General features: G+C 51.6%; 3 protein-coding genes across 4 annotated transcripts; all 3 read left to right on the top strand.

The window, feature by feature from the left end:
- The first annotated feature begins 347 nt into the window (after positions 1 to 347).
- On the top strand, positions 348 to 2,666 carry MIF (macrophage migration inhibitory factor). The gene is made up of 3 exons (XM_066331183.1): positions 348 to 538; positions 1,463 to 1,635; positions 2,399 to 2,666. The coding sequence occupies exons 1-3, from the start codon at positions 431 to 433 to the stop codon at positions 2,463 to 2,465; spliced, it is 348 nt and encodes a 115-aa protein (XP_066187280.1). The 5' UTR covers positions 348 to 430; the 3' UTR covers positions 2,466 to 2,666.
- Positions 2,667 to 3,669: 1,003 nt separating this feature from the next.
- On the top strand, positions 3,670 to 12,892 carry DDX51 (DEAD-box helicase 51). 2 transcript variants are annotated; one of them, XM_066331184.1, is made up of 16 exons: positions 3,670 to 3,722; positions 3,890 to 4,263; positions 4,659 to 4,903; positions 5,001 to 5,151; positions 5,801 to 5,946; positions 6,284 to 6,355; positions 6,523 to 6,629; positions 7,149 to 7,257; positions 7,631 to 7,776; positions 8,437 to 8,629; positions 9,252 to 9,367; positions 9,458 to 9,574; positions 10,783 to 10,884; positions 11,144 to 11,207; positions 11,413 to 11,547; positions 12,351 to 12,892. In XM_066331184.1, exons 1-16 carry the CDS (start codon positions 3,700 to 3,702, stop codon positions 12,375 to 12,377), a joined length of 2,127 nt encoding a protein of 708 aa, XP_066187281.1. In that variant the 5' UTR covers positions 3,670 to 3,699; the 3' UTR covers positions 12,378 to 12,892. The 2 variants fall into 2 exon arrangements, with proteins under 2 accessions (XP_066187281.1, XP_066187282.1); XM_066331185.1 differs by lacking the exons at positions 11,144 to 11,207; positions 11,413 to 11,547; positions 12,351 to 12,892 and having other exon boundaries at positions 9,458 to 9,598; positions 10,783 to 10,860.
- Positions 12,893 to 13,767: 875 nt separating this feature from the next.
- On the top strand, positions 13,768 to 19,708 carry LOC136368794 (glutathione S-transferase theta-1-like). Its single transcript, XM_066331186.1, has 5 exons — positions 13,768 to 13,920; positions 17,425 to 17,512; positions 18,138 to 18,288; positions 18,809 to 18,985; positions 19,466 to 19,708. Exons 1-5 carry the CDS (start codon positions 13,809 to 13,811, stop codon positions 19,664 to 19,666), a joined length of 729 nt encoding a protein of 242 aa, XP_066187283.1. The 5' UTR covers positions 13,768 to 13,808; the 3' UTR covers positions 19,667 to 19,708.
- The last annotated feature ends 1,599 nt before the right edge of the window (positions 19,709 to 21,307 follow it).

The following is a 21,307-nucleotide window of genomic DNA, read 5'->3' on the forward strand; positions in this document are numbered from 1 at the left end:
AGCTGAAGCCTAAATCCCTCTCTGGCCCTGATCCCACAGAAACCAGTGGGAGTGCTACAGCGCTGGTATCACATGCGCTGATACCAGGTTATGTATGAGATGCTCAGCGCGCCCGGACTCCGTTTCAGAAGGGAGCAACAAACCCTCCAAAAACGTTCAGTGGCAGTAACAGAGCCAAGGAATAACGGCGGAGCCGGCACACCTCTGCTCCAGAGGCTGCCGCGGAGGGGTGTGCACGGCAGCCGGGGCCGCAGGCCGCGCAGCCGGAGTGTCCGTGTGTCCCCGCCCCGCTCCCTCCCCTCCCGCCGGGCGGGGCCCTTCCCGGCCGGGCCGGCCCCGCGCGCTAAAAGCGCCGCTGACGCCTCCCCGCTCCACTGTGCAGGTCCCGCCGCTCGGTTACCGCTCCGTCGCCGCCCCCGCAGCCGCCACCATGCCCATGTTCGCCATCTACACCAATGTCTGCAAGGACGCCGTGCCCGACAGCCTGTTGGGCGACCTCACCCAGCAGCTGGCCAAGGCCACTGGCAAACCCGCGCAGGTGAGGGCGGGCGGCGGGGCCGCGCCGGGAGCGGGGCGAGCACGTGCGCGGAGGCTCGGCGGGAGGGGCGGCGGCGGAGAGGCCCCGGGGCGCCTCCGCTTCCCTCGGCCCCCGGGAGCGTCTCCGCTCCCTCGGCCCCCGGAGCATCTCCGCTCCCTCGGCCCCCGGGGGCATCTCCGCTCCCTCGGCCCCCGGGGGCATCTCCGCTCCCTCGGCCCCCGGGGGCATCTCCGCTCCTGTGGCCCCGGGGCGGGCGGGCCGCGGCCGCCGAGAGAGCAGCTGAGGCACAAGGCGGCGGCGGCCCCGCCGCTCCGGAGGAAGGAGCCCGTTCCGCCCCGCGGCCCCGCGGCCCCCGTGGCCGCAGCGGCAGCCGGGTCTGCGGCAGCGCGGCGCTCACGTAGCCGGGGCTGTGCTGCGCCTGTGCCGGCGGTGGCGGTCGGAGCGGCGGGGCTGCGCAGTGGCACGGACCCTCCCGGGCAGAGGCTCGGATAGACCGAGCGCTGCGGGCGGCTCCCGGCGGTTCTGCTATCCTGCACGGCCAGACCGCAGCAGCCCCAGGAGCCGGAGCCCGATAAGACCGAATCGCTGCCCGGCTCTGCGGCAGGCCCGGCCTCTCGGGCCGTGATTTTGGGATGTGAGCTCTGGCACGCAGGCACGGCGTTTGGGCCTCTCGCTCCGCCCCGCGCGGTGCCGAGGCTGTGGCCTCGCCGGCGGCTTTGTGCACAAATACCCGCGTTCCTGACGCTGAGAGCCGGGCCGAGCGTCCCCGCAGCCCCCAGGGCCGTCCCCCGTGGGGACTGCCGGGCCTCAGCCTCCCCTGGGCATGGGAAGTGAGCAAAGGCCGGCACTAAAGAGCTGCCCGACCCCAATACAACTGCCCTAAAGTCAGTTTTCTTCAGGTAACAGAGTGTTTCCCTCCCGCAGTACATAGCTGTGCACATCATACCTGACCAGATGATGTCCTTTGGGGGCTCCACTGATCCCTGTGCACTCTGCAGCCTCTACAGCATCGGCAAAATCGGAGGGCAGCAGAACAAGACTTACACCAAGATGCTGTGTGATCTGATCTCAAAGCACTTGCATGTATCTGCAGACAGGTAAGGCTGGGACACAGTTTAACTGTATTTATCTGGCTTTGTGAAACTGCTTGGAAAAATCCATTAGAAAAGCCAGGAATAAGTCCATGTGTTTTGGAAAATACTAAGTGATTTTTTGCAGCACTTTCACATCCACATGGTTGCTTGCCTCTTTCCCTGGAGAGTCCTCTGTTTAATGGCTTTCTGCTCTGAGAGTAGGGAAAAACACCAGAGCACTGACAAGTTCCCCAGCGTGACTTTTGCCTCTGAGGTGTGATGTCGTGTCCTCTGGGGAAGCAAGGCCGAAAGCACAAGCAAGAAGCAGTAACAGGCTGGAGCTGGGAGACAAAAGTAGAAGCCAGCAGGCTGTGAACAGCTCCCTTGCAGGCTGCAGAGTTTTGGAGAGTGTCTGTGTGCAGCTGTGAAGGATGGGAAGAACCTGGTGCCATGCCTGAGGGCCTGTTTAACTCTCCAAGGCTGCCAGTCTGTGTGACACGTGTGAGGGACTGCAGTGCTCAGAAACAAAAGGGTTGATCTCTCTTGACAGGCTGCTAAACAAAAGCTGTCTGGCATCTGAACGCTCCCTGTCTGCGGAATAATTTGTATTTAAAAAAAAAAGTACAGTTTTGAGAACTGAGAAATACTGACTGCTCTACCAGATTTTTGGTCAAGATGAAGCTTGATGTTTTTTCAAGCAGAAAAATGGGAAACACTGTCGCCTGTTGTCCCGACTTATATAAATGCGTTAATGAGGCTGTTATTTCCTCCTGTACCTCTCCTGCAGGGTCTACATCAACTATTTCGACATGAATGCTGCCAACGTGGGCTGGAATGGTTCCACCTTTGCGTAGAGCTTTCCTGTCTGTCTGAAGAGGCTGTTCCTGGACATCCCCTCACCCTGCCCTGTAGCAGAGACCACGGCACAAATGGCCCCGTGTTGCACTTTGTGCACTCTCACAGATTGATGACTCCTTGCTAGTGTGTTTAAATATTGCTGCTTCAACATTCCTCTGTTTTCTCTGTGTAGAAAACAAATAAAGATTTAGAAGTAAGCTGTGTGGCGTAGGCTTTGGCAGGTTGGGTGTGGAGTTGGGCAATCGCTAACATGTCTGTTTTGCTCTAATCCTAAAGCAAACAAACCAAACGTTTTGGGTTTGCCAGTGTTTCTTAGACCCAGTATTTCACACTATGAGGGTGGTGCCTGGGGCTGGTTCCTGACAGCAATCCGGTGATTTTTACCTTGCTGTAGGTAAGGCTGTAGGTGTCTTCAGGGCTGCTTGTTGCCCTGAGGTTTGTTTTTGGATTGGCTGCTGCTGCTGCAGCCCTTGGGCCAGCCCCGTGCCTGCGGATTCAGGGCACCTTTCCTCCGAGGTGTGCCACCCATGTGCGGCCAAACAAGCCAGGGAGGAGTGCTTTTGCCTGCTGCTATCCACATAGCTTACCCTGCCTGCTCCAGGCAGCAGGGATGGCTCTCAGCGCTGTGGAAGCTGTGCAGGGGCCTGCAGCACTGTGGGGAGCCTCAGTGTTCTGTGCCAGCCTGTCCCACACTGATGCTGCCCCTTCTCCCAGCGTGTCCCTTGCTGGTGCTGTGCCCTGTCCCAGCCTGTCCCACACTGATGCTATCCCAGCCTGTCCATGGCTGGTGCTGTGCCCTGTCCCACACGGGTGTTGTGCCGTCCCAGCCTTTCCCACACGGGTGTTGTGCCGTCCCAGCCTGTCCGCGGCCAGTGCTGTGCCCTGTCCCACACGGGTGTTGTGCCGTCCCAGCCTGTCCGCGGCCAGTGCTGTGCCCTGTCCCACACGGGTGTTGTGCCGTCCCAGCCTGTCCGCGGCCAGTGCTGTGCCCTGTCCCACACGGGTGTTGTGCCGTCCCAGCCTGTCCGTGGCCGGTGCCGAGCCCGGTGCCGCCCTGAGGCCGGCGGTTCCCGTCCCTCCCCTCAGGCTCGGCGCTGTGCCCGCGGCGCTGCCCCCGCCTTCCACCCCCCGGCCGCCAGGGGGCGCGCTCGCCCCGCGCCTTCTGGAGGTTTCCGCCGCGGGCCGGCGGGGCGCGATGACGTCATCCCGGTGCGCCGGCGCGGCGTGGCCATGGCGCTGTTCTGTATCCGCAGGTACCGCGGGCACGGCCCCGCTCCCGCTCCCTGCTGCTGTTCTCCTCCCACACCCCGACCCTGCCCTTGTCCCGGGCGCTGCCTCAGCCTCGGGCCGGGGTTGTCTGTCCGGAGGCCTGCGCGGGCGGGCGGCTCGTGCTTGAGGAGGTTTGTCCGGGCTCTTTCAGGTACGGCGGGGAGGACGAGCAGGAGGAGGATGCTGAGGCGGAGGACCGGGCGCGGGTCCTGCTGGAGCGGCTGCAGCAGCAGGCGAGGGCCCGGCAGCTGAAGAAGCAGCGAGAGGCGCAGCCCCAGGGAGGGGAAGGGCCGGGGGCCGCGGGGCCGAGCCCCGGGGGGGAGCCCGGCGGAGGAAAGAGGAAAAGGGAGAGTGAAGAGCAGCCCAGTGCGCACGGACAGAAGAAGGGAAAGACAAAACAACAGCCACGCAGCCCTTCGGAAGAAAGGGCTTATACTGAGGAGGCAGCAGATGGCAGCAGCCCCACAAAGAAGAAGAAAGCAAATAGAAGAAAATCGAAAGAGCAGCGAGAGAGGGCTGAAGCAGGTACGGATAAAGTGAGGCTGCAGGATTTCAGTTCATTGTGGTTGACAGTTTCCACAGGAAACTGGACAGGAGTTGTTCTTTGAGTACCTTCCCCAGTTTACCTGATTTTGTTTTAATCTCCTTAATAAGTTCCCAGTTTCTTTTCTTTAAGGGAAGGCCCTGTATTGTGAACTTTGAGGATCAGTTTTGTGTCAGGAGAGGAGGGAAGCATGTCACATTAGCTCAGTCTTGTTGTATCCATACCAAAAAAGAAGTGTTTGACTTCTTTTGCACTTGGACTGGGGAAAAAAGAGCTTGCAAGTTGTTGCTTAAGTCCTGTGTTGTAATATTGCCAAATCCCTTTACTGTGGTGTGCTCTCACCTGTAGCTTTGTATTGCTGTTATCCAAATTCCAGATTTGGAAGAAGACCCTGAACAACAGGAAAACAGGAAAAACTTTAAAAACAAGTCTAACAGAAGGAAGAAGACAGATGAGGAAATACAAGGAGATGAAAAAGAGAAGAAAGAAAGCAGTGAAAAAGCTGAAGGAAATCAAACTACAAAGGAGGAGCTGCCCTTGGCAGCCTCAGGGCTAGAGGCAAATTTTCCACCCTCCAGTACAATGATTCTCGGAGACTACGACGCAAAGCCAGTGCAGAAGGTAACCAGCTTGGCTGAGTTTTGTGATTGAAAAGAATGCTTCTAACAAGTTTATTTTACCTAGGGTATTGCCATATTCTCCTTTCTCCTCACCTCAGGTCCAGCCCTTCTTACCACAATGGCTTGCTCAACCCAAGCGGGTGCAGAAATGCATCAAAGATAATCTGTGTCCCATCAGTGATATCCCAGGAATCCATCCCAGGCTGCTGAAAAAGCTGCAGATGAATGGAATAGACTCCTTTTTTCCAGGTGCCTTGATAGTGCTTTTGCTTCTTTCTAAAGGGACTTAAAGAGTTCTGGTGCTGTATATTTTATGTAGGCAGTGAAGTAAAATACAGGACAAAATTTAATGCATGGAAGTGATTGTAGCAGCTTTAATCCTTCTTTTTCAAAGTTTTATCTAGGCTGAGTAAAAGTCTGTTACCTACTCATAAATACAGCTTGGAGTGATGGCTCAGAGCTGCCCAAAGAGGGAAGTCTTACTTGTGTCCTCACAGTTTTCCTCCTTGTGGAAGCTTGTGCTTTAGCTCCTTATTTCCACCAAGTGCTGCTTATCAGAGCTTTCTGGGAACTCAATCAGCTCATGAAAGCACCAGAAAAACGTCCAAACAAAAAAAAAGACATCTGTTTGTTTTCTTTTACTTTGCCAGTTTTGCAAACAGATATGATAAATGCCAGCTCTTAAATAAAAAGAAAGGACAGCTGGATGCAAGGACAAGGATGGAGGGTGACCTTAACCCAGCTGAACCTGGAGACTTAGGCTGTGCCAGAGGCCTATCAGGGTTATGTTGGGAAGCCAGCACACGTTTTCTCATTTCAAAAAACTTCTATATAACATTTTCAGTTGTTGCTGAGCTCCTGAAGCAAGCAGTGTGTGTTTATTTCTGGTTTTGCTCAGTCCAGGCAGAGGTGATTCCTGCCATTCTCCAGAGTGCCTCCAATGGGTACCTGCTGGGGCGGGGCGGGTACCGGCCCAAGGACATCTGTGTGTCAGCCCCCACGGGCAGTGGGAAGACCCTGGCTTTTGTCATTCCCATTGTACAGGTGAGTTTATCCTCAGGGAAGTGTCTCTCGAGGGAAATGCTGGCATTGCTTTTGTTCAGGCAAAACCTGAACTTAAAAGTAGGTCGAAAAGCCAAGGAATTTGTGGACATAAGGTGGCAGATCGTCAGCTCCAAGCTGGCTGAGGGAGCTTCTTGTCAGCATCCCACTCCTTTTCTCAGACAGCAGGCACAGCATGAGGAGTTGGGAGGGTGGAGGGAGAAAAACGGGAGCATAAAACTCTTGAGAATATGTCAAGCCCATCTTCTCTCACTGAGTTAGGCTCAAGAACCCTGTTCTCCCGTTGTTTCAGGGATTCACTTGGCCTTTATTTTGGCAGGTTCTGTTGGATCGAGTGGTTTGCCACGTACGAGCTCTGGTTGTTCTGCCCACCAAAGAACTGGCACAGCAGGTATGTGGCTCCTCACCATCTCTGAGCAGAGCTGGGCTGAGGGACAGGCTTTGGAGCAGGCTGAAAACCTGCCAGTGGGTTTGATGGTGTTCGTGTGATTTTGGTGCTGTACATGTAATTCACTACCTCTGATTGTGTGGTAGCTGACAAAGCTCATCTCTTTGCAGGTGAGTAAAGTGTTCAACGTTTACACTGATGGGACAGGTCTGAAGGTCGCTTTGATTACTGGCCAGAAATCTTTTGCAAAGGAGCAGGAGTTGCTTGTCCAGAAAAGGTATTTTGACAAAGTTTATAGAGATTGCAGGCTAATTAATCTCATTAAGGCGGGGTCAAGATACAGACTACTGCAGCACAGCATCATGCTATCATGATTTTGGATGATGGGTTTATATGCTCTAGTGGTTATTTGTCACAGTGCTTGTTACAACTCCTGTTTTGTGATTGTAACATTTTACTGGGGTTTTGGGGTGCTTCACCAGCAAATGCTCAGAATGTGAATGTTTGCCTTGTGCCCCGTGTACATATGACTGTGTGGGATTTTGCTGTAGTTAAACTTTTTTGAGGAGCAGTGAAGAATGACACTTTCTGTTTCAAATAAGGCAGCACAGTGGAGACAGGTGTTTGGTGTTCACCACTGCCCCTGCATTCTCTCCAGTGTCAAGTCCGTATGTGAATTTTGTTATTCCTCAGTTAATTGAATGGTAGGAAAACCTTAAGGTCTGCTTCTTAAGGTCTCTGCTACAGGCTTTATTGTGAAGAGAGAGACTAACTGATGGGCTGCTTGTCCTTTCAGAGTGACAGGCTACTGCAGCCTGGCTGACATTGTCGTGGCCACACCAGGGAGGCTCACGGATCACATTAACCAGACCCCAGGGTTCAGCCTGACACAGCTTCGCTTCCTGGTGAGTCACCTCCACAGCTCTCCCATCTGAGAGCAGTGTGTGTCTGCTGCAGCAGTAATTCCTGCTTGCTTCTTGTGTGGAACAGAAATGCCTCTCTGTTGGAGCTGTTGTGTGGGCCTGTCTGCACTCCAGATTGGGGAGGGAGCAGTCACAAGATGAGATGTTTGATTCTAACTCGTGACGCCCAAGCATCCACCCACTTCCCCTTCTCTCTTAGGCTCTTGCAAACTTGCAGTGAGGATGGGCAAGGAAAGCAATTCTGTTGACTAGAAGCTTCCATTATCTTACCTTCTGGCTCACTGGTTACAGACAAAAAGGAAAATAAAAGCTCCCAGTATTTGACAAGTGGTGATTTTTATTCCTGTGAATTCAGATTGTGGATGAAGCTGACCGTATGATTGATGACATGCACCAGGACTGCCTGAACCAGATTGTCAGAGCTGCATTCCAAGGAGAAAATGACTCTGGCTCCAACATGCTTTTCCAGAGGACCAAACCAGGGCCCATAACAGCAGCCAGGTGAGTTGCAAAATGCATTTCTTTGAACTGGAGTATGGACACCAGCACCTGGATGTCACTGCCCTGCTCCACTGTACACTGCCACACAGACTCCCAAAGCTTGATTCCTCTGAGAAATGTCTACCAAAACAAGGCAGTGAACTGCTGATGCCAGAGGATGTCCTTCATACTAAATATTGTATTCTCCAGGCTTTCCTTACTTAGATTAAAGAAGCACCAAAAGAATGCACAAATATTGCAAATCTGTGATCATTTGCACAGTCACTGTAGTAATGCCTTCTGGCAAAGCTGAGTAATGGATTTGGAGGAAAACTTTTGCAATTAACAGTCTGCAGCTGCAGGTTTTGTACAGCAGTGGCAGAGATGTGTCAAAAACGGAGATGAATGGCCAAGGAAGGACATGACTAAAATGAGAACATGGGTAACCAGGGACATGTGCACGAGTAGTGGATTGGGGTTGTGCACTTGGCTGAGAATATTCAGTTCTGTCTGTGAGCTCCACCATAAAAAAGGGTGGAAAAGAACCTACAGCAAAGGCCCAGGGCAGGAAAAGAGCATCAAAGAGCATTCATTGCTTCCCTTATATCATGTGAAGGCTTTTGGGGTGAAACTTGTTTGCCCCATCCTCAAAGCCCAGTTTCTCTGTGCCGTTTTTTTCAGTTCCTGCTGTCCTCAGATACCCTTACAGAAACTGCTGTTTTCAGCCACACTGACCCAGGACCCAGAGAAATTGCAGAGGCTGGATTTATTCCAGCCTCGTCTCTTCACATCTGTGTATTCTGAGCAAAACAGAGATGGAACAGAAACTGAACAAGATACCAACAATAAATACACACTCCCTGAGGAGCTGTCGGTATGGTGTGGATTCTTTTGAATAAGTTATACTTGAAGAGTTGTTTCATTCTGGACTGTCAAGTGGTTTTATCCTAAAACAAGTGTGTCTTCCCTGTGTTTCCTTGCAAAAGTGGCTTTGGGAATATGTATGACCCAGAGGGCTGTACCTTTCCACTTTTGTTTTCTCATTATTAACATTCAGTTGTTAATAATAATTATAATTAAGACAATTATTTTTTTAATTAGTTTTTCTTCACGTGGAATGAAGTTTAGCAGCAATGGGGAGTGGAACTAGGAAGTCATAACATAGTAGCACCTATCAATTGTCCAAATGTCTAACATTCACTTGAAGACATGTGTATAGAGGCCAGGCTGTAGGCAGGAAGGCAGTGCATGTTGTTACTTGCCATGGAGGTGTAAGAGCATTGGAACAACTCAGGTCTCCTGTCTCCACTCATGTTGTATCTTGCCAGCCTGTTACCTGTAAAGGAGGTGGCATTCTGGGCTCTGGTTTTGCTGCTATTAGTCAGCTATAAAACATCCAAATCTGTGTAGTTCATGGACCAGATAGTGGGCTTCAGGGAAGACAGTGTTGGCAAGAAGTAATTTTTCTCTCTGAATTCTTTCCCTGTTGACTGCAGCAATGTTACGTGCCTTGTGACCTGAATTCCAAGCCTTTGCTCCTCTTGTATTTCATGTTGAAAATGAGATTCACCCGCGTGTTGTGCTTTACCAACTCCAGGGAAGCCTCTCACAGGTGAACATGAATGAGGTCACTGTCCTGGGTGTCTGTCAAGGGACCTTAGAGGGGTAAGCAAGTGACAGTTTTTCTTCTGTTTACCTCCAGGTTGTTCCTGCTGGTTCAAGCCTTTGGTGGAGTCACCGTGGCGGAGTTTTCTTCTCGGTTAACTCCACGTGAGAGAAAGAGAACCTTGAAGGAGTTTGAACAAGGAAAAATACAACTGTGAGCATCTTAAACGACTTTCCTGTATGTTTTCAGCACAGGCTGTTTCCAGTGTGAAAACCTAAACAGAACAAGGGACACAGTTTTATGGAGTCTTCTAAAACATGCAGGAGTCTGTTGCAGAATGAGTGTGAGACTTGAACTTGTGACTTTGAATTGTTTATCCTTCATGTAACTCAGCCTGTTCTAATCTAGCTGCAGTCTGAGTTTCTATGTGTTGTTTTATAACAAGCAATAAATACAAATGCATGTTCATAGAGTTGCCCAACACACAGAGGTTTGCAGATCTGGAGTTTAATTTGGAGTTTGCACATTCCACAAATAGAGTTTGTGCTGGGCATCTGATACTTGCAGAGCAAAAATGGATGTTGGGGCAGAAACTGCATGTAGTGTTAGAGCTTCCTACCAAAGCAGTCCCTGCTCAGACTGGCATACAGATCTACTCCTATCCATGTGTTTGTGCTGTGGTTTTGGTAATTATATGAGATTGTATCTGTGGAATGTCTCTTACTTTCTGGGTGTTCTTTTTATCCAAACCTGGTGTATAAATTCCTCCTTGACTACTGGAATTTCTCACCTATTTGTGTGTTCTGTGCTTGTATGGAATGTTCAGATTCCTTAGACATTTGTGAGCTCCAGTAGGCTGGGAGGTGTCTGGTGTGCTTGGAGAACCTGGAAACACCCAGTAACTTTTCATGCTCAGCAGAGTGACAAGCCTGTAGCGATGCTTAGAGGTCTGTTGTTGGATTATGCCCTTTTCTGACCCAGAGTTGTTTTAAAAACTTTTATTCCATTTTCAGTCTCATATGAAGGGTGAGACAATACAGGTGTTATAATCACACTATCACAATCAGAAGCCAAACTATTTCCTAATTACAATATATTTTAGGCATTTCTTAGCCTATCAGCTTTTGCCACTCAATGCTGTTAATGCCTTAAAGCCAATCATCTAAAATTACCCCTCCTGGGCCCTACTACAATGTGTCTTTCATACTTCTATTTTTAAAAAATTCCCTACAAGTCCATTTCCTACAGTCTGTGGGCAGCTAATAAGGCCAGTGGCAATGAGGAGTGACTTGCAGTGCTGCTGCCAGGCTTAGAGGCAGAGGCTGTCCAGTTTGAACAGAGATTAGCAAGAGTTGTGCTGTGTTCACTTGTGTTTTGTGTGTGTAGTGCCTGAGAATGACTATGTATACATTTACACACAGGTTAATCAGCACAGATGCCACAGCCCGAGGGATTGATGTTAAAGGAGTGAATTATGTGATCAACTATGATACACCACAGTTCATCAGGACGTACATTCACAGGTAAGGCAGCAGGAGCAAAAGGAAGATGTCTCAGCTTGGTTTGGTTTGAGATATTTAGCAAAGGTGACATGCACTTAAAAGGGCTTTTAGCTTGGTTTTTACTTTAATATGCAAATAGCATTGTGGCCAAAATTAAGGCTAGCATTGCTTGGGAGCACATTTTCTGAAAACTGGAGGATTTCAGCATCAGAGTCTTGGAGTTGATAATGGCAGTGACTATGGGGCTAAACTGACTTGAAGCTACTTTCTGTGTTTCCAGGGTTGGAAGAACAGCTCGTGCAGGAGAAGCAGGTGTTGCTTACAGCTTGGTCCTTAGAATTCAGGTGTGTCTTTGGTGTGGGATTCATTTGATAAGGATGCAATGCAGGGCCATGAGGATCGTAAACTTGATACTACTTTCCCACCTTTTCCATTCAGCTGAGCTTTGTGCTTGGAAACTTCAGTTGTTTCCTGACTAAGCAGCATGTTCCCAGCTGTGCTGGTTTGCTGGCTGGTGGGTGTCTCATCTGCAGTGTCTGTTTGGTGCAGGAGCGGCGGTTCCTGCAGATGCTGAGGGATGCTGGCATCAGGGATATAAAGAAACACCCAGTGAAGGGCAACGCCTTGAAGCCACTGGTGCAGCAATATGAGGGAGCTCTGTGTAAGCTCGAGAAGACAGTCAAGGTAATTGGAATGGGGAAGAAAATAACCTGGGCAAGTTGCAGTTTGGCTTTTTTTTAATTGCAATTTGCGCTCATCACAAGTGTTAGTGTCCAGGATCCTTTCCTTTGCCCAAGACAGTACCAGTTCAGTGTGAGGGCAACATTTGTGGGTGCATCCTTATGGAATGCAGGAAGGGTGGGGAGGGGAGAAAGAGGTTTCCTGTCGAAGGTAGGCAGCATTCCTGGAGGGGTTTAAAAGACATGTAGAGATGGCACCTGGGGACATGATTTAGTGGAGGCTTGGCAGTGCCAGGCAAATGGTTGGATTCAATGGTCTTAAGGGTCTTTTTCAACCAAAACAATTCTGATTTTTGGTGGGTTTTTTCTATTCTGCCCTTCTCTTTACCTCTGTTGCTGGGATTTTGACAGCTACCCAGAGGACTGTAAGCAAAATGCAGAGAGTAAACCTTTTGTCATTACAGGTTTAAGACTGTAATGTACAGCTATCTGCAGGCCGTTTTTTATACACCAGCGTGAAGTTGAGAGCTTTGAGACAAAAGCTGGGTAGCATTTCCCTTGCCAGATGGGTGGAATAAGGATCCTTAATGGACTTTGTGCTTCATGATTTGAGCAAATGTTCTGCTCCCTAACCTGAGAACTCATAAATACCTGGCCCTGAAAAATTAGTATTTTGAGTTGTAGACTAGGAATGTTTGAGAACTGAAACAGGATTATTAAATTGTCCTATTCCTCTCTGAAGTCCCTTCTGTGTGACTCTGAGACTGGGGCATCTTCAGTCACCTTCTCAACTTTAATTTTGAACAGGACGAGCGAGCACAGAAGCGAGCCTGAAGGAGTGGAAGCTGAGATGGCAGATGTGGCACTGAACAGGCCATGGACTGTTCCCCAGCACAGCAGCACTGAGTCATGGTCCCTCAAGGGTTGGTTCCTCAGCCTTATCATATCTGAAGTCAGCTATTTCATGCCTTATTCCTCTTTCAGGGACACTGTGAACAGAGTTCAGTTACTGTTTTTTATAAAAAAGAAAAAGATAAATTTGGAGATACAGGTTGTCTTGAAGAGGACTTTACATTGTGTCCTGCTGACACATGTAGAATTACCACCACCTCTTGAGTGTGGCCTGATGGAACTGCTGTCCTGCAGTGGTAAGGGCTGGGCCCTCATTTCTGCTCTGGGACAGTGGTTCTGTCTGTCTGCAAATGCACCAACACTTGGGCAGTGCCTCTAGCAGAAATGTGTTTGAAGAGCTGCTCTAGGCTGTAGTGACTCCAACTTTTAAGTAAATATTAAATAAATATTATATGTATTTTTTAAAACTGTCTAATAAAGATTCCTAGGCTCAGGAATTGGACTTGACAATCCTTGTGGGTCTCTTCCAATTCAGGATATTTTATGATTAGAGATGGAGACACTGTTAAAAGGACTTTTCACTGTTACAGTCTTGTGCCTTGTCCTTTTCTTGTCTGTGTTTCCCTTCAGTGTTCTGTACCAGAGGTAACAGCAGGTATTATTAAGTGCAGATTGATGTTAATGCAGACTGCAATGTCTGATGTCTAATATGAATGTCCTGGAGCCAGCTCATGTCACTGCAAGCCGTAAGTCTGTATTTGACACCTGCCATGGTATTTTTAGCTGCCCTGGCAGAAGGCTTAGAGCTGCTGTGTAGCTGTGGCCTGCAACTACTCTTCAAGAGTTTCTTTCCCTTCAGCAGGAATGGCTCTAGCTCTGGCTTACTGTTTTGCAAAGCAAAATAAATGTACACCAGTATTAGCAATAAATTATTGAAAGGGGGTCTTGAAGGAGTGGGTTTTGGGAATGGTGGTTGGATCTTGTGAGGACAGGAGGAAGGTTGTCTTACAGCACTGGAGCAGTGTGTGTTCTGCTGTGACTGCTTGCTCTCGGGTTGTTTTTCCATGGCACGGCTGTCTGGGCTGCTGCTGGAGTCACAGGAATGGAAAGTCCTCTTGTGCAAGAGCTGTGAGCTCCCAGGGAGAGCAAAACCAGGATGTGTCTCTCATGCCCCGAGCCGGGCTGTGGTTTCCTTGTCACCGAGGGCGGTTACCGGGACAAGGTGACGTACCGGCGGATGGAAAGCGGCAGAGCCCAGCTGAGGCTGCCCGGGAAGTGTCCCGTCGGTGGAGCGCCGGCCCCGGTGCCGCTGCGGCCCCGCCCCGGCTGGGCGGGCCGGTGTGGGGCGGCATTTAACGGCACCGGGCGGGACGGGCGCCCACAGCACCGGGCAGCGGTGACAGCCGTGACAGGATGGGGCTGGAACTGTACCTGGACCTGCTCTCGCAGCCCTGCCGGGCGCTCTACATCTTCGCCCGGAGCAACAACATCCCCTTCGAGCTGAAGCGGGTGCAGCTGGCTAAGGGTGAGCGGGGCCGGGGGGCGCGGGGCTCCGTGTCCGGGCGGCCCCAGCCCGGGCTGTGCGGGCTCCGTGTCCGGGCGGCCCCAGCCCGGGCTGTGCGGGAGCGGCTCCCGTGTCCGGGCGGCCCCAGCCCGGGCTGTGCGGGCTCCGTGTCCGGGCGGCCCCAGCCCGGGCTGTGCGGGAGTCCCGTGTCCGGGCGGCCCCAGCCCGGGCTGTGCGGGGATCCGTGTCCGGGCGGCCCCAGCCCGGGCTGTGCGGGAGCGGGGCTCCGTGTCCGGGCGGTCCCAGCCCGGGCTGTGCGGGCTCCGTGTCCGGGCGGTCCCAGCCCGGGCTGTGCGGGCTCCGTGTCCGGGCGGTCCCAGCCCGGGCTGTGCGGGGTCCCGTGTCCGGGCGGTCCCAGCCCGGGCTGTGCGGGTCCCGTGTCCGGGCGGTCCCAGCCCGGGCTGTGCGGGCTCCGTGTCCGGGCGGTCCCAGCCCGGGCTGTGCGGGGATCCGTGTCCGGGCGGTCCCAGCCCGGGCTGTGCGGGCTCCGTGTCCGGGCGGTCCCAGCCCGGGCTGTGCGGGAGCGGGGCTCCGTGTCCGGGCGGCCCCAGCCCGGGCTGTGCGGGCTCCGTGTCCGGGCGGTCCCAGCCCGGGCTGTGCGGGAGCGGGGCTCCGTGTCCGGGCGGCCCCAGCCCGGGCTGTGCGGGAGCGGGGCTCCGTGTCCGGGCGGCCCCAGCCCGGGCTGTGCGGGCTCCGTGTCCGGGCCGTCCCAGCCCGGGCTGTGCGGGAGCGGCTCCCGTGTCCGGGCGGTCCCAGCCCGGGCTGTGCGGGGATCCGTGTCCGGGCGGTCCCAGCCCGGGCTGTGCGGGGCTCCCGTGTCCGGGCGGTCCCAGCCCGGGCTGTGCGGGGGTCCCCTCGCCGCTGCCGGGGAGATGGATGCTCGGTTCCAGCCCGCGGGCGGCAGGAGGGGTACTCGCCGTCCTGTCGGTGCCAGATGCTGAGAGGGTAGGGCTCCTGCTACTTACACATACACAATGGCAATTCTCCAGTGCATCCTGTATTTTAAGTACTGATTTCAGTGCCCGTGCTCCCCGGCAGCAAACAGGACTCTGCCGAGGCATGCGGTATCTTTGAAATCGGCCCCACCCCTGCAGGGAAGAACAGAGATGCTTTTCTGAGAAGCGCTCAGGACATGTCAGGTCTGCGGCATTCCCCATTTAGATGGGAAACAAAAAGCTGCAGAGGTGGGACATTCAGGTATGGGCGAGGACAGCCGGGTGTGTGGCTCTTGTTCAGTAATTCAGCTTAGGAAAAGGTGTGCTCTGGTAAGCAGCAGCAGTTGCTGCAGGGCAGCCCTTCTCCTCTTGGCAAGGGTTAACACCTCCTCCGGAGGCTCGTCATGCACCAGTTTGCTGAGCTGTCCCCAGGTGTGGGCAGGGCAGGGGTAGGGCTGCCCTCTGGGGGTCCCACCGGGTCGAGTGGTTTGTGGTCAGGTTATTTTGAGAGGCTTGAGGACCAGCTTGTGAAGGCTGTGGAGCAAGACAGTGCAGCTGCCAGTAATCTGAACACTGAGAAGTGAAGGGAGGTGGTTTAGTTGGGTTAAACCCAACTGATAACTAGTAGGAGCCTGTTCAAAGGCTTGTTTTCATGAAAGGAGCTTAAAGATCTGTATCTTCTTTCTTTGTAATTGAAGCTGGTAAAGCCTATCCTTCAGCCTTTCTAGATATCTGATGGGTTGGAAATTAAAGTAATGCATTGGGTATAAAAAGGCCTCAGTAAGTAATGCTTAAAAACAGTGAAAGATGAGAAGTCTCCTGGGGCTGAAATTGATAAAGGAACAAAAGAGGCTCCAAGTTGAGACAAACCTAAGACGTGTTGTGGTTGAGTCTTTGGGTGTTCCCCTGCACCTGAGCTGTGCATTGGTTGTACCTCACTGCGGCTTTCCTCCCACTTGTCCTTTAAAACTTTTTGCAATTGTTTGTAGCTGGGGGCTGGCTCATCTTGTGTCCTTGCCCTTCTTTCCCAATAAATTAATTGTTGTGCTGAGACACTGGGGCAAGGGAAAGGAGACTGGCAGGCAAGGAATGAGAGCACCAAAGGAAACGGAAAAACTGAAATGCAAGGATAGGAGAAGTGAGAGGAAGGAAAGGGAATTAAATCACAGATTCCCAATGCTCTGTGCCCCTTGGCAACAGCGCCTGCTTTTGGCCTGTGAATTTAAGATGGGTGATTTGGGTGCATCCCATTCCTACAGAGCATGCACCTCCCATGCTGTGGGGAAGCTCTGCAGATACCTGCACTGGTACTACAGTGGTACCTGGCACTGCATTCTGAGCTCTCCTCACTGCCCTGGTACCTGGCACTGCATGGTTTATGAGGACAAGGTGGGGGAACTGATACTCAGAATTGAGCTGGTGGGTTAAATGTGATGCCCCAGAAGAGCTGTTGGCCCCCAGAAGGGCAGGTGTCAATGAAGGGAGTAGAAAGAGTGAGAATGGATGGGAATCACATGACATTCAAAGGACACCTGAAGAGCTGGAATCTGCACACTTCAGCCTTTTGAGAGGGGTGGGGAGATGGGCTGTGAGCCAAGCGACAGTAGTCACAAATCAGGTTTGCCAAGTACCACAAAAGCTAAATTTGCTTCCAGAGCATCTCCTCTGGCACACAGATTGTCAGATGGCTCAAAGAGCAGGACGAGGCACAAGGTTAGTTACACATTAGAGAGGCTTGAATACCTGGGCAGCCACACCACATGTCACTGAAGTGAATGGGTGGAAAAGGCTGTCACAAACAAGTCACACAAGACAAGGCTTCTGGGGCTGGTTTCAGACAGAATGGAGTACACTGAGACCTCAGATGAACAAAGCACCTTCAGGTTCAATCTGCCTACCTTTTGGGAAGGACCTACAAGATAGCTTAAAAGCAACCTTAAATCCATATTTGCTCTTTAAAAAGGTATGCAATATGCACAGGAGCTAATTGAAAGATCTGTGATGAAGTACCCTTGGCTTTATATGGAATCACTGGAATTTATTTTCCCCTATGAACTTTAGAAAGCATAGTTGAATATAAGTGACACTGTCTTCCAGAAAAAGACAGTGCTTTCTCACTGTCCTCCCTTCCTTGGAGGAAAGGGATAGTGAGATCCCTTTCCTCCAAGGTGCTTGGTGCTCCCTCTGGGTTTGAATTTGACCAGGACAGGTACCTCCAGACACAAAGCTGGAGTGGATACAGCCCCAAGCTGTCAAGTGCTGTTGGTATGAAAGGACTCCTAACCATCCTGCCCTTGGCCCAGGGGTGGGTCTGGTATGCAGGCAATAAGCAAGTAAGCTGATACCACGGGGCTAGCCCCCTACTCACCCTGCAGCACTTACTCTTTGGTTATAAACTTGATACAAGGCTCGATTTGTATGATCAAAAACAAGAACTTGAGGCTAGACAAAGTCCCCACAAACTCCTCAGGTGTTTACAAACAGGTCCTGAGTACCTCTGCCAAGTAAAACTTCTCATTTCCTTCCTCAGGGCAGCACAAGACAGAGGAGTTCCGGAAGGTGAATGTCCTGATGAAGGTGCCTGCCCTAAAGGATGGTTCTTTCACCTTAGCAGAGAGGTGAGCCTCAAATAAGCTCAATCCCCTACTGCAGTATTGTTTATCCCAGTGCTTGGATTCTGCCAGTGTACTGCTGGGACTCCAGTCCAGGCAGGTTTTTGTCTCCTTCCTATCCTGTATTCCACTTGTACATAACAAACCTGTGTTTCAAGACAAGTTATCTTATGTAAGCAACTTGAACAGCATTAATAGTAGAAAAAGCTGCTGCTTGGAGCAACTTTGTAGGCAGTGTTTTTGAGCTTAAATACCTATCCACGTGTCCTACTCTCTGCCTGCAGCTGGAGGCTGTAGGTCAGTGCAGGAAATCTGACATAAAGCACCCACTGCTGGATGGCCAGGCAATGTGAGGCTCAGATTTGATATAAATTCATTCTGCAGCTTCTATTTGCTCAAAACTGCACCAGCAGACCACACTTGTCTTGCTGGGTATCTCATAGCAGAGATTGCAGTCCACAAGCAGCAGTACAAACTCTCTCCTGTGCTGTGCCCTGCTGCACTTCTACCTGATTCCCATCAGGTTTGTGTGGCTGCTTGTCCAGCAGTGCAAAATCTGGGGGGAAAAGAAAGGATGAAGTGCTTTAATCTCAGATGATCAACTCACTGGTCTGTCTTACTCTCTGGGCAGCATTGCAATCCTCCTGTACCTGGTCCAGAAATTCAAGACTCCTGATCACTGGTACCCATCTGACCTGGAAAAAAGGGCTAGGGTTGATGAGTACCTGTGCTGGCAGCATACCAACATCCGTATGAAGGGGAGCAAGTGGTTCTTAAGCAAGGTAAAACCATTATGTCTCACAAATGACGTGCTAAGAACTGTAATGAAATGGCCTGCCTGTGTGCAGGGCCTTTCTCAGCAAATGTACAAACCAAGTGAGAGATGGGAACAAAACTGACTTGGCTGCTGAAGCAGCCCAACTGCAGTGGCCTGGGCCCTTCATGCTGCAGCCAAAGATCCAGAGCAAATGCATCGTGGGTGAGCAGACACAGCATAGTGCTGGCTGCCCAGCTTCATGCAAAGGAGCAATCTCCCTCTGGAAAACAAATCACAGGTGCTGGCAGATGATAGGGTCTTCCCTTGAGAGGAGACTCTTGTGGCTGAATTTTCAGATTTCTAGGCAGCAGACAAGGAGAGCTAGAAGGAATGAGTGACATTAATGCTAACCTGGCAAGGTTGATGAGCAGTTCTGGTTGTTTTCATGCATGGCTAGTGAGGGATCCTCAGAAGGTGGCAGTGAGAGTGTGATGACTAGATTTGGAAGGAAACATAAAAAGCAACTTTTTTCTTCTCCCTGCCAGATGATCCTGCCTCTGATCACAGGCCAGCCACTTCCTCCAGAGAAACTGGAGTTTGCTACTGAGGACCTGAACGTTGCCCTGAAGCAGTTTGAGGAGAAGTTCTTGCAGGACAAGCCCTTCATTGCAGGCAGTGAGATCTCCCTGGCAGACCTGGTAGCAGTGGTGGAGCTCATGCAGGTGAGCATCAACCCCAGCACTGCTGGGTATGTCAGGCTGTGGGCAGGCCAGGCCAAGGAGGGGCTGCTGCACCCCCACCTCTGGCATGGCAAATCTTCCCTGGGGTCAAGTCTTGTTCCCTTTTGACTTTGACCACAATTAAGTTTGCTGGGGAAAAACTACTTAGATGAAACAGTTCTTTCTATAGAAATATGGACAGAATCTATCAGGAAAGAAAGATAAGTTACAAACTAGGCAGGAAAGTACAGATATTTGGAAGAGCTGTGTTGGTGTGCACGGGCATTCTGCACTAGACCATTCTCAGGTTAGCCCTGGCAGAGCTCTTTGCTCTGTCCCAAGGGACAGCAGCTGCTGAGGATGTCACCCAGGAGCCAGAGATGAGTCTGCTGCCTTGAGCCAGAAGCATATCCATCTTTCATTTGGTCCCATGCCTGGCAAGAGCCTGGTTTGCCTCACCCTGGGTGCTCTGTGTCTCTGCAGCCTGTGTGTGCTGGGTACGACCTGTTTGAGGAGAGGCCCAAGCTGAAGGAGTGGCGCAGGCGTGTGGAGGAAGCTGTGGGGAAGCAGCTCTTCCAGGAAGCCCATGAAGACATCATGAACGTTAAGAACTTGACTGCTGATCAGTTTGCACCTGAGTTGATGGACAGTTTGAAGCAGCATCTCATGAAGCAGTTCAGCTAGAATTAGAGAGTTATGTTCTAATAAAATGGATTATTTTCTAAAGGCTTATTGTAGTCTTTCAGCATTTCTTCTAAAAATCAGACAGAAACCCATTCCACAAAATGCACTTTCCTTCATTCACAGCCTTTCTGCAACTTCCAAGGGAAGACAAATACATCTTAGACTGCCATGAGCTGCTTTTCCCTCTTGTCCACTGCAGCATGGGAGCTGTAGCCCTGTAAGCTTTTCTTTCGTGCTCCAGCACCACTGGATCTGTTTCAGGGCTGAGGTGATTCAGTCTGTGTGGGAATAGGGGCAGTCAGAGCTGCCCTCCCATCTCTGTTCTGAGTTTTCCAGGCCAGAGCAAAGGTTTCCTGAGGGTATGGCAGAACAGATGTGTCTGAAACAAGGAAAAACCATTGTAGCTGATGGTTTTTGCTTTGCCAAGAGAAAACAGTCGGCTGCTCTTTAGTGAAGAGACAGGTCAGGAGCCAGCCCCCGGTGGGAACCCTGCCAGGGCCCTTGGAACAGCTGGCCACTAGATGCTGCTGGTTAACCTGTGAGAGCAAAGGGACACAGTGCCCAGGGGCAGGGAGCTGTGCTGCGACCCGAGGGGTGCCTCCAGCTTCTGGCAAGGACACAGTCAATAAAGTGCTTCACCCAGAGACTCGTGGGTCTCTGCACAAAGAACATCCTGCACAGTGGAAAAAAGCTGCTTTTGGTGGTCAAGCTACTGTCAAGCACATGGTCCCGTCTGCAAACCACATCAGTGCTCTGGCCCCTCTCAGCGTGGTTTGTCAGCACTGAGAGCTGCAGTGTGAGCCAGCACTGGTAGCAGAGGGAGCTGTGCTGGGCAGCCTCTGGTGAGCAGAGCTGGGTCCATGAGCTGGGGACTGTCCCACACACAGTTAATGCTCCACTGCTCTTCAGCCTTGTCACATCCTCCCTAAAGCCAAGGGCTGCATGGGCCAGGTGTTGTAGCTCTGTTTGGATTTGTAATCAGCATTTGGAAGGAAGTGGACATCAAGTCATCATCCACACCCGTGCAGCACCCTTCATAACCTCCTGCCTGTGTCCCTTTGTGTCACTCCTGCTTTCCTGTTCTCCTGTCCCTGTGACCTCCCATCTCCAGGTGCAGGCCTCCATATGAGGAGGGTTCCAGTTTGCAGAAGTGTTTTTCTCCCCTCCTTGTTGAGCTGTGTTTGTACCTGGAAGTCTGTTTGCCTCTGCTGCTGGTTCCTCCATGCACAGGGAGGGCTGCACAGTATGCTGGCTGTGAGATATCAATTGTCTGAATGCAAGTCAAGTCATTACAGCGCCCAGAAATGGTGAATGTAGCTGCTCAAAGTCTCACACATTCTTTCAGCTGGATCTACTGGTTTTGGGGATTGAGCCAGCTGGCTTTTTTCTGTTTGTTTTCTGAGTAAGCCTGCCCTCTAGTTCAAAAGGCCACACAAACCAGTCTGCAATGCACATACCTGCAGGCTGAGCTATACGAGCCAAGCAGGCTGGTGCCTTTACTTTCCATCCTTCCAAACGACAGGAAATCCTCAATGTCAGTGGTGAAAAGGCACATTTGCCCTCAAACTCTCTCCCATTCCATGCTGATACATGCACGGATATTTGTCCTCTTACCTGACTTTTTATTGATACATTTGTTGA

The sequence above is a fragment of the Sylvia atricapilla genome, chromosome 17 (assembly GCF_009819655.1).
Source record: "Sylvia atricapilla isolate bSylAtr1 chromosome 17, bSylAtr1.pri, whole genome shotgun sequence".
Lineage (NCBI taxonomy): Eukaryota > Metazoa > Chordata > Aves > Passeriformes > Sylviidae > Sylvia > Sylvia atricapilla.

Bases quoted from the DNA above. Each gene is read 5' to 3' on its own strand.
- MIF (XM_066331183.1), top strand. From the start codon at position 431: ATGCCCATGTTCGCCATCTACACCAATGTCTGCAAGGACGCCGTGCCC. The intron at 539-1,462 runs GTGAGGGCGGGC...TCCCTCCCGCAG, and splicing joins CCACTGGCAAACCCGCGCAG to TACATAGCTGTGCACATCAT. The intron at 1,636-2,398 runs GTAAGGCTGGGA...CCTCTCCTGCAG, and splicing joins TTGCATGTATCTGCAGACAG to GGTCTACATCAACTATTTCG.
- DDX51 (XM_066331184.1), top strand. From the start codon at position 3,700: ATGGCGCTGTTCTGTATCCGCAG. The intron at 5,947-6,283 runs GTGAGTTTATCC...TTATTTTGGCAG, and splicing joins TTGTCATTCCCATTGTACAG to GTTCTGTTGGATCGAGTGGT. The intron at 6,356-6,522 runs GTATGTGGCTCC...ATCTCTTTGCAG, and splicing joins CCAAAGAACTGGCACAGCAG to GTGAGTAAAGTGTTCAACGT.
- LOC136368794 (XM_066331186.1), top strand. From the start codon at position 13,809: ATGGGGCTGGAACTGTACCTGGACCTGCTCTCGCAGCCCTGCCGGGCG. The intron at 13,921-17,424 runs GTGAGCGGGGCC...TTCCTTCCTCAG, and splicing joins GCGGGTGCAGCTGGCTAAGG to GGCAGCACAAGACAGAGGAG. The intron at 17,513-18,137 runs GTGAGCCTCAAA...CTCTCTGGGCAG, and splicing joins TCTTTCACCTTAGCAGAGAG to CATTGCAATCCTCCTGTACC.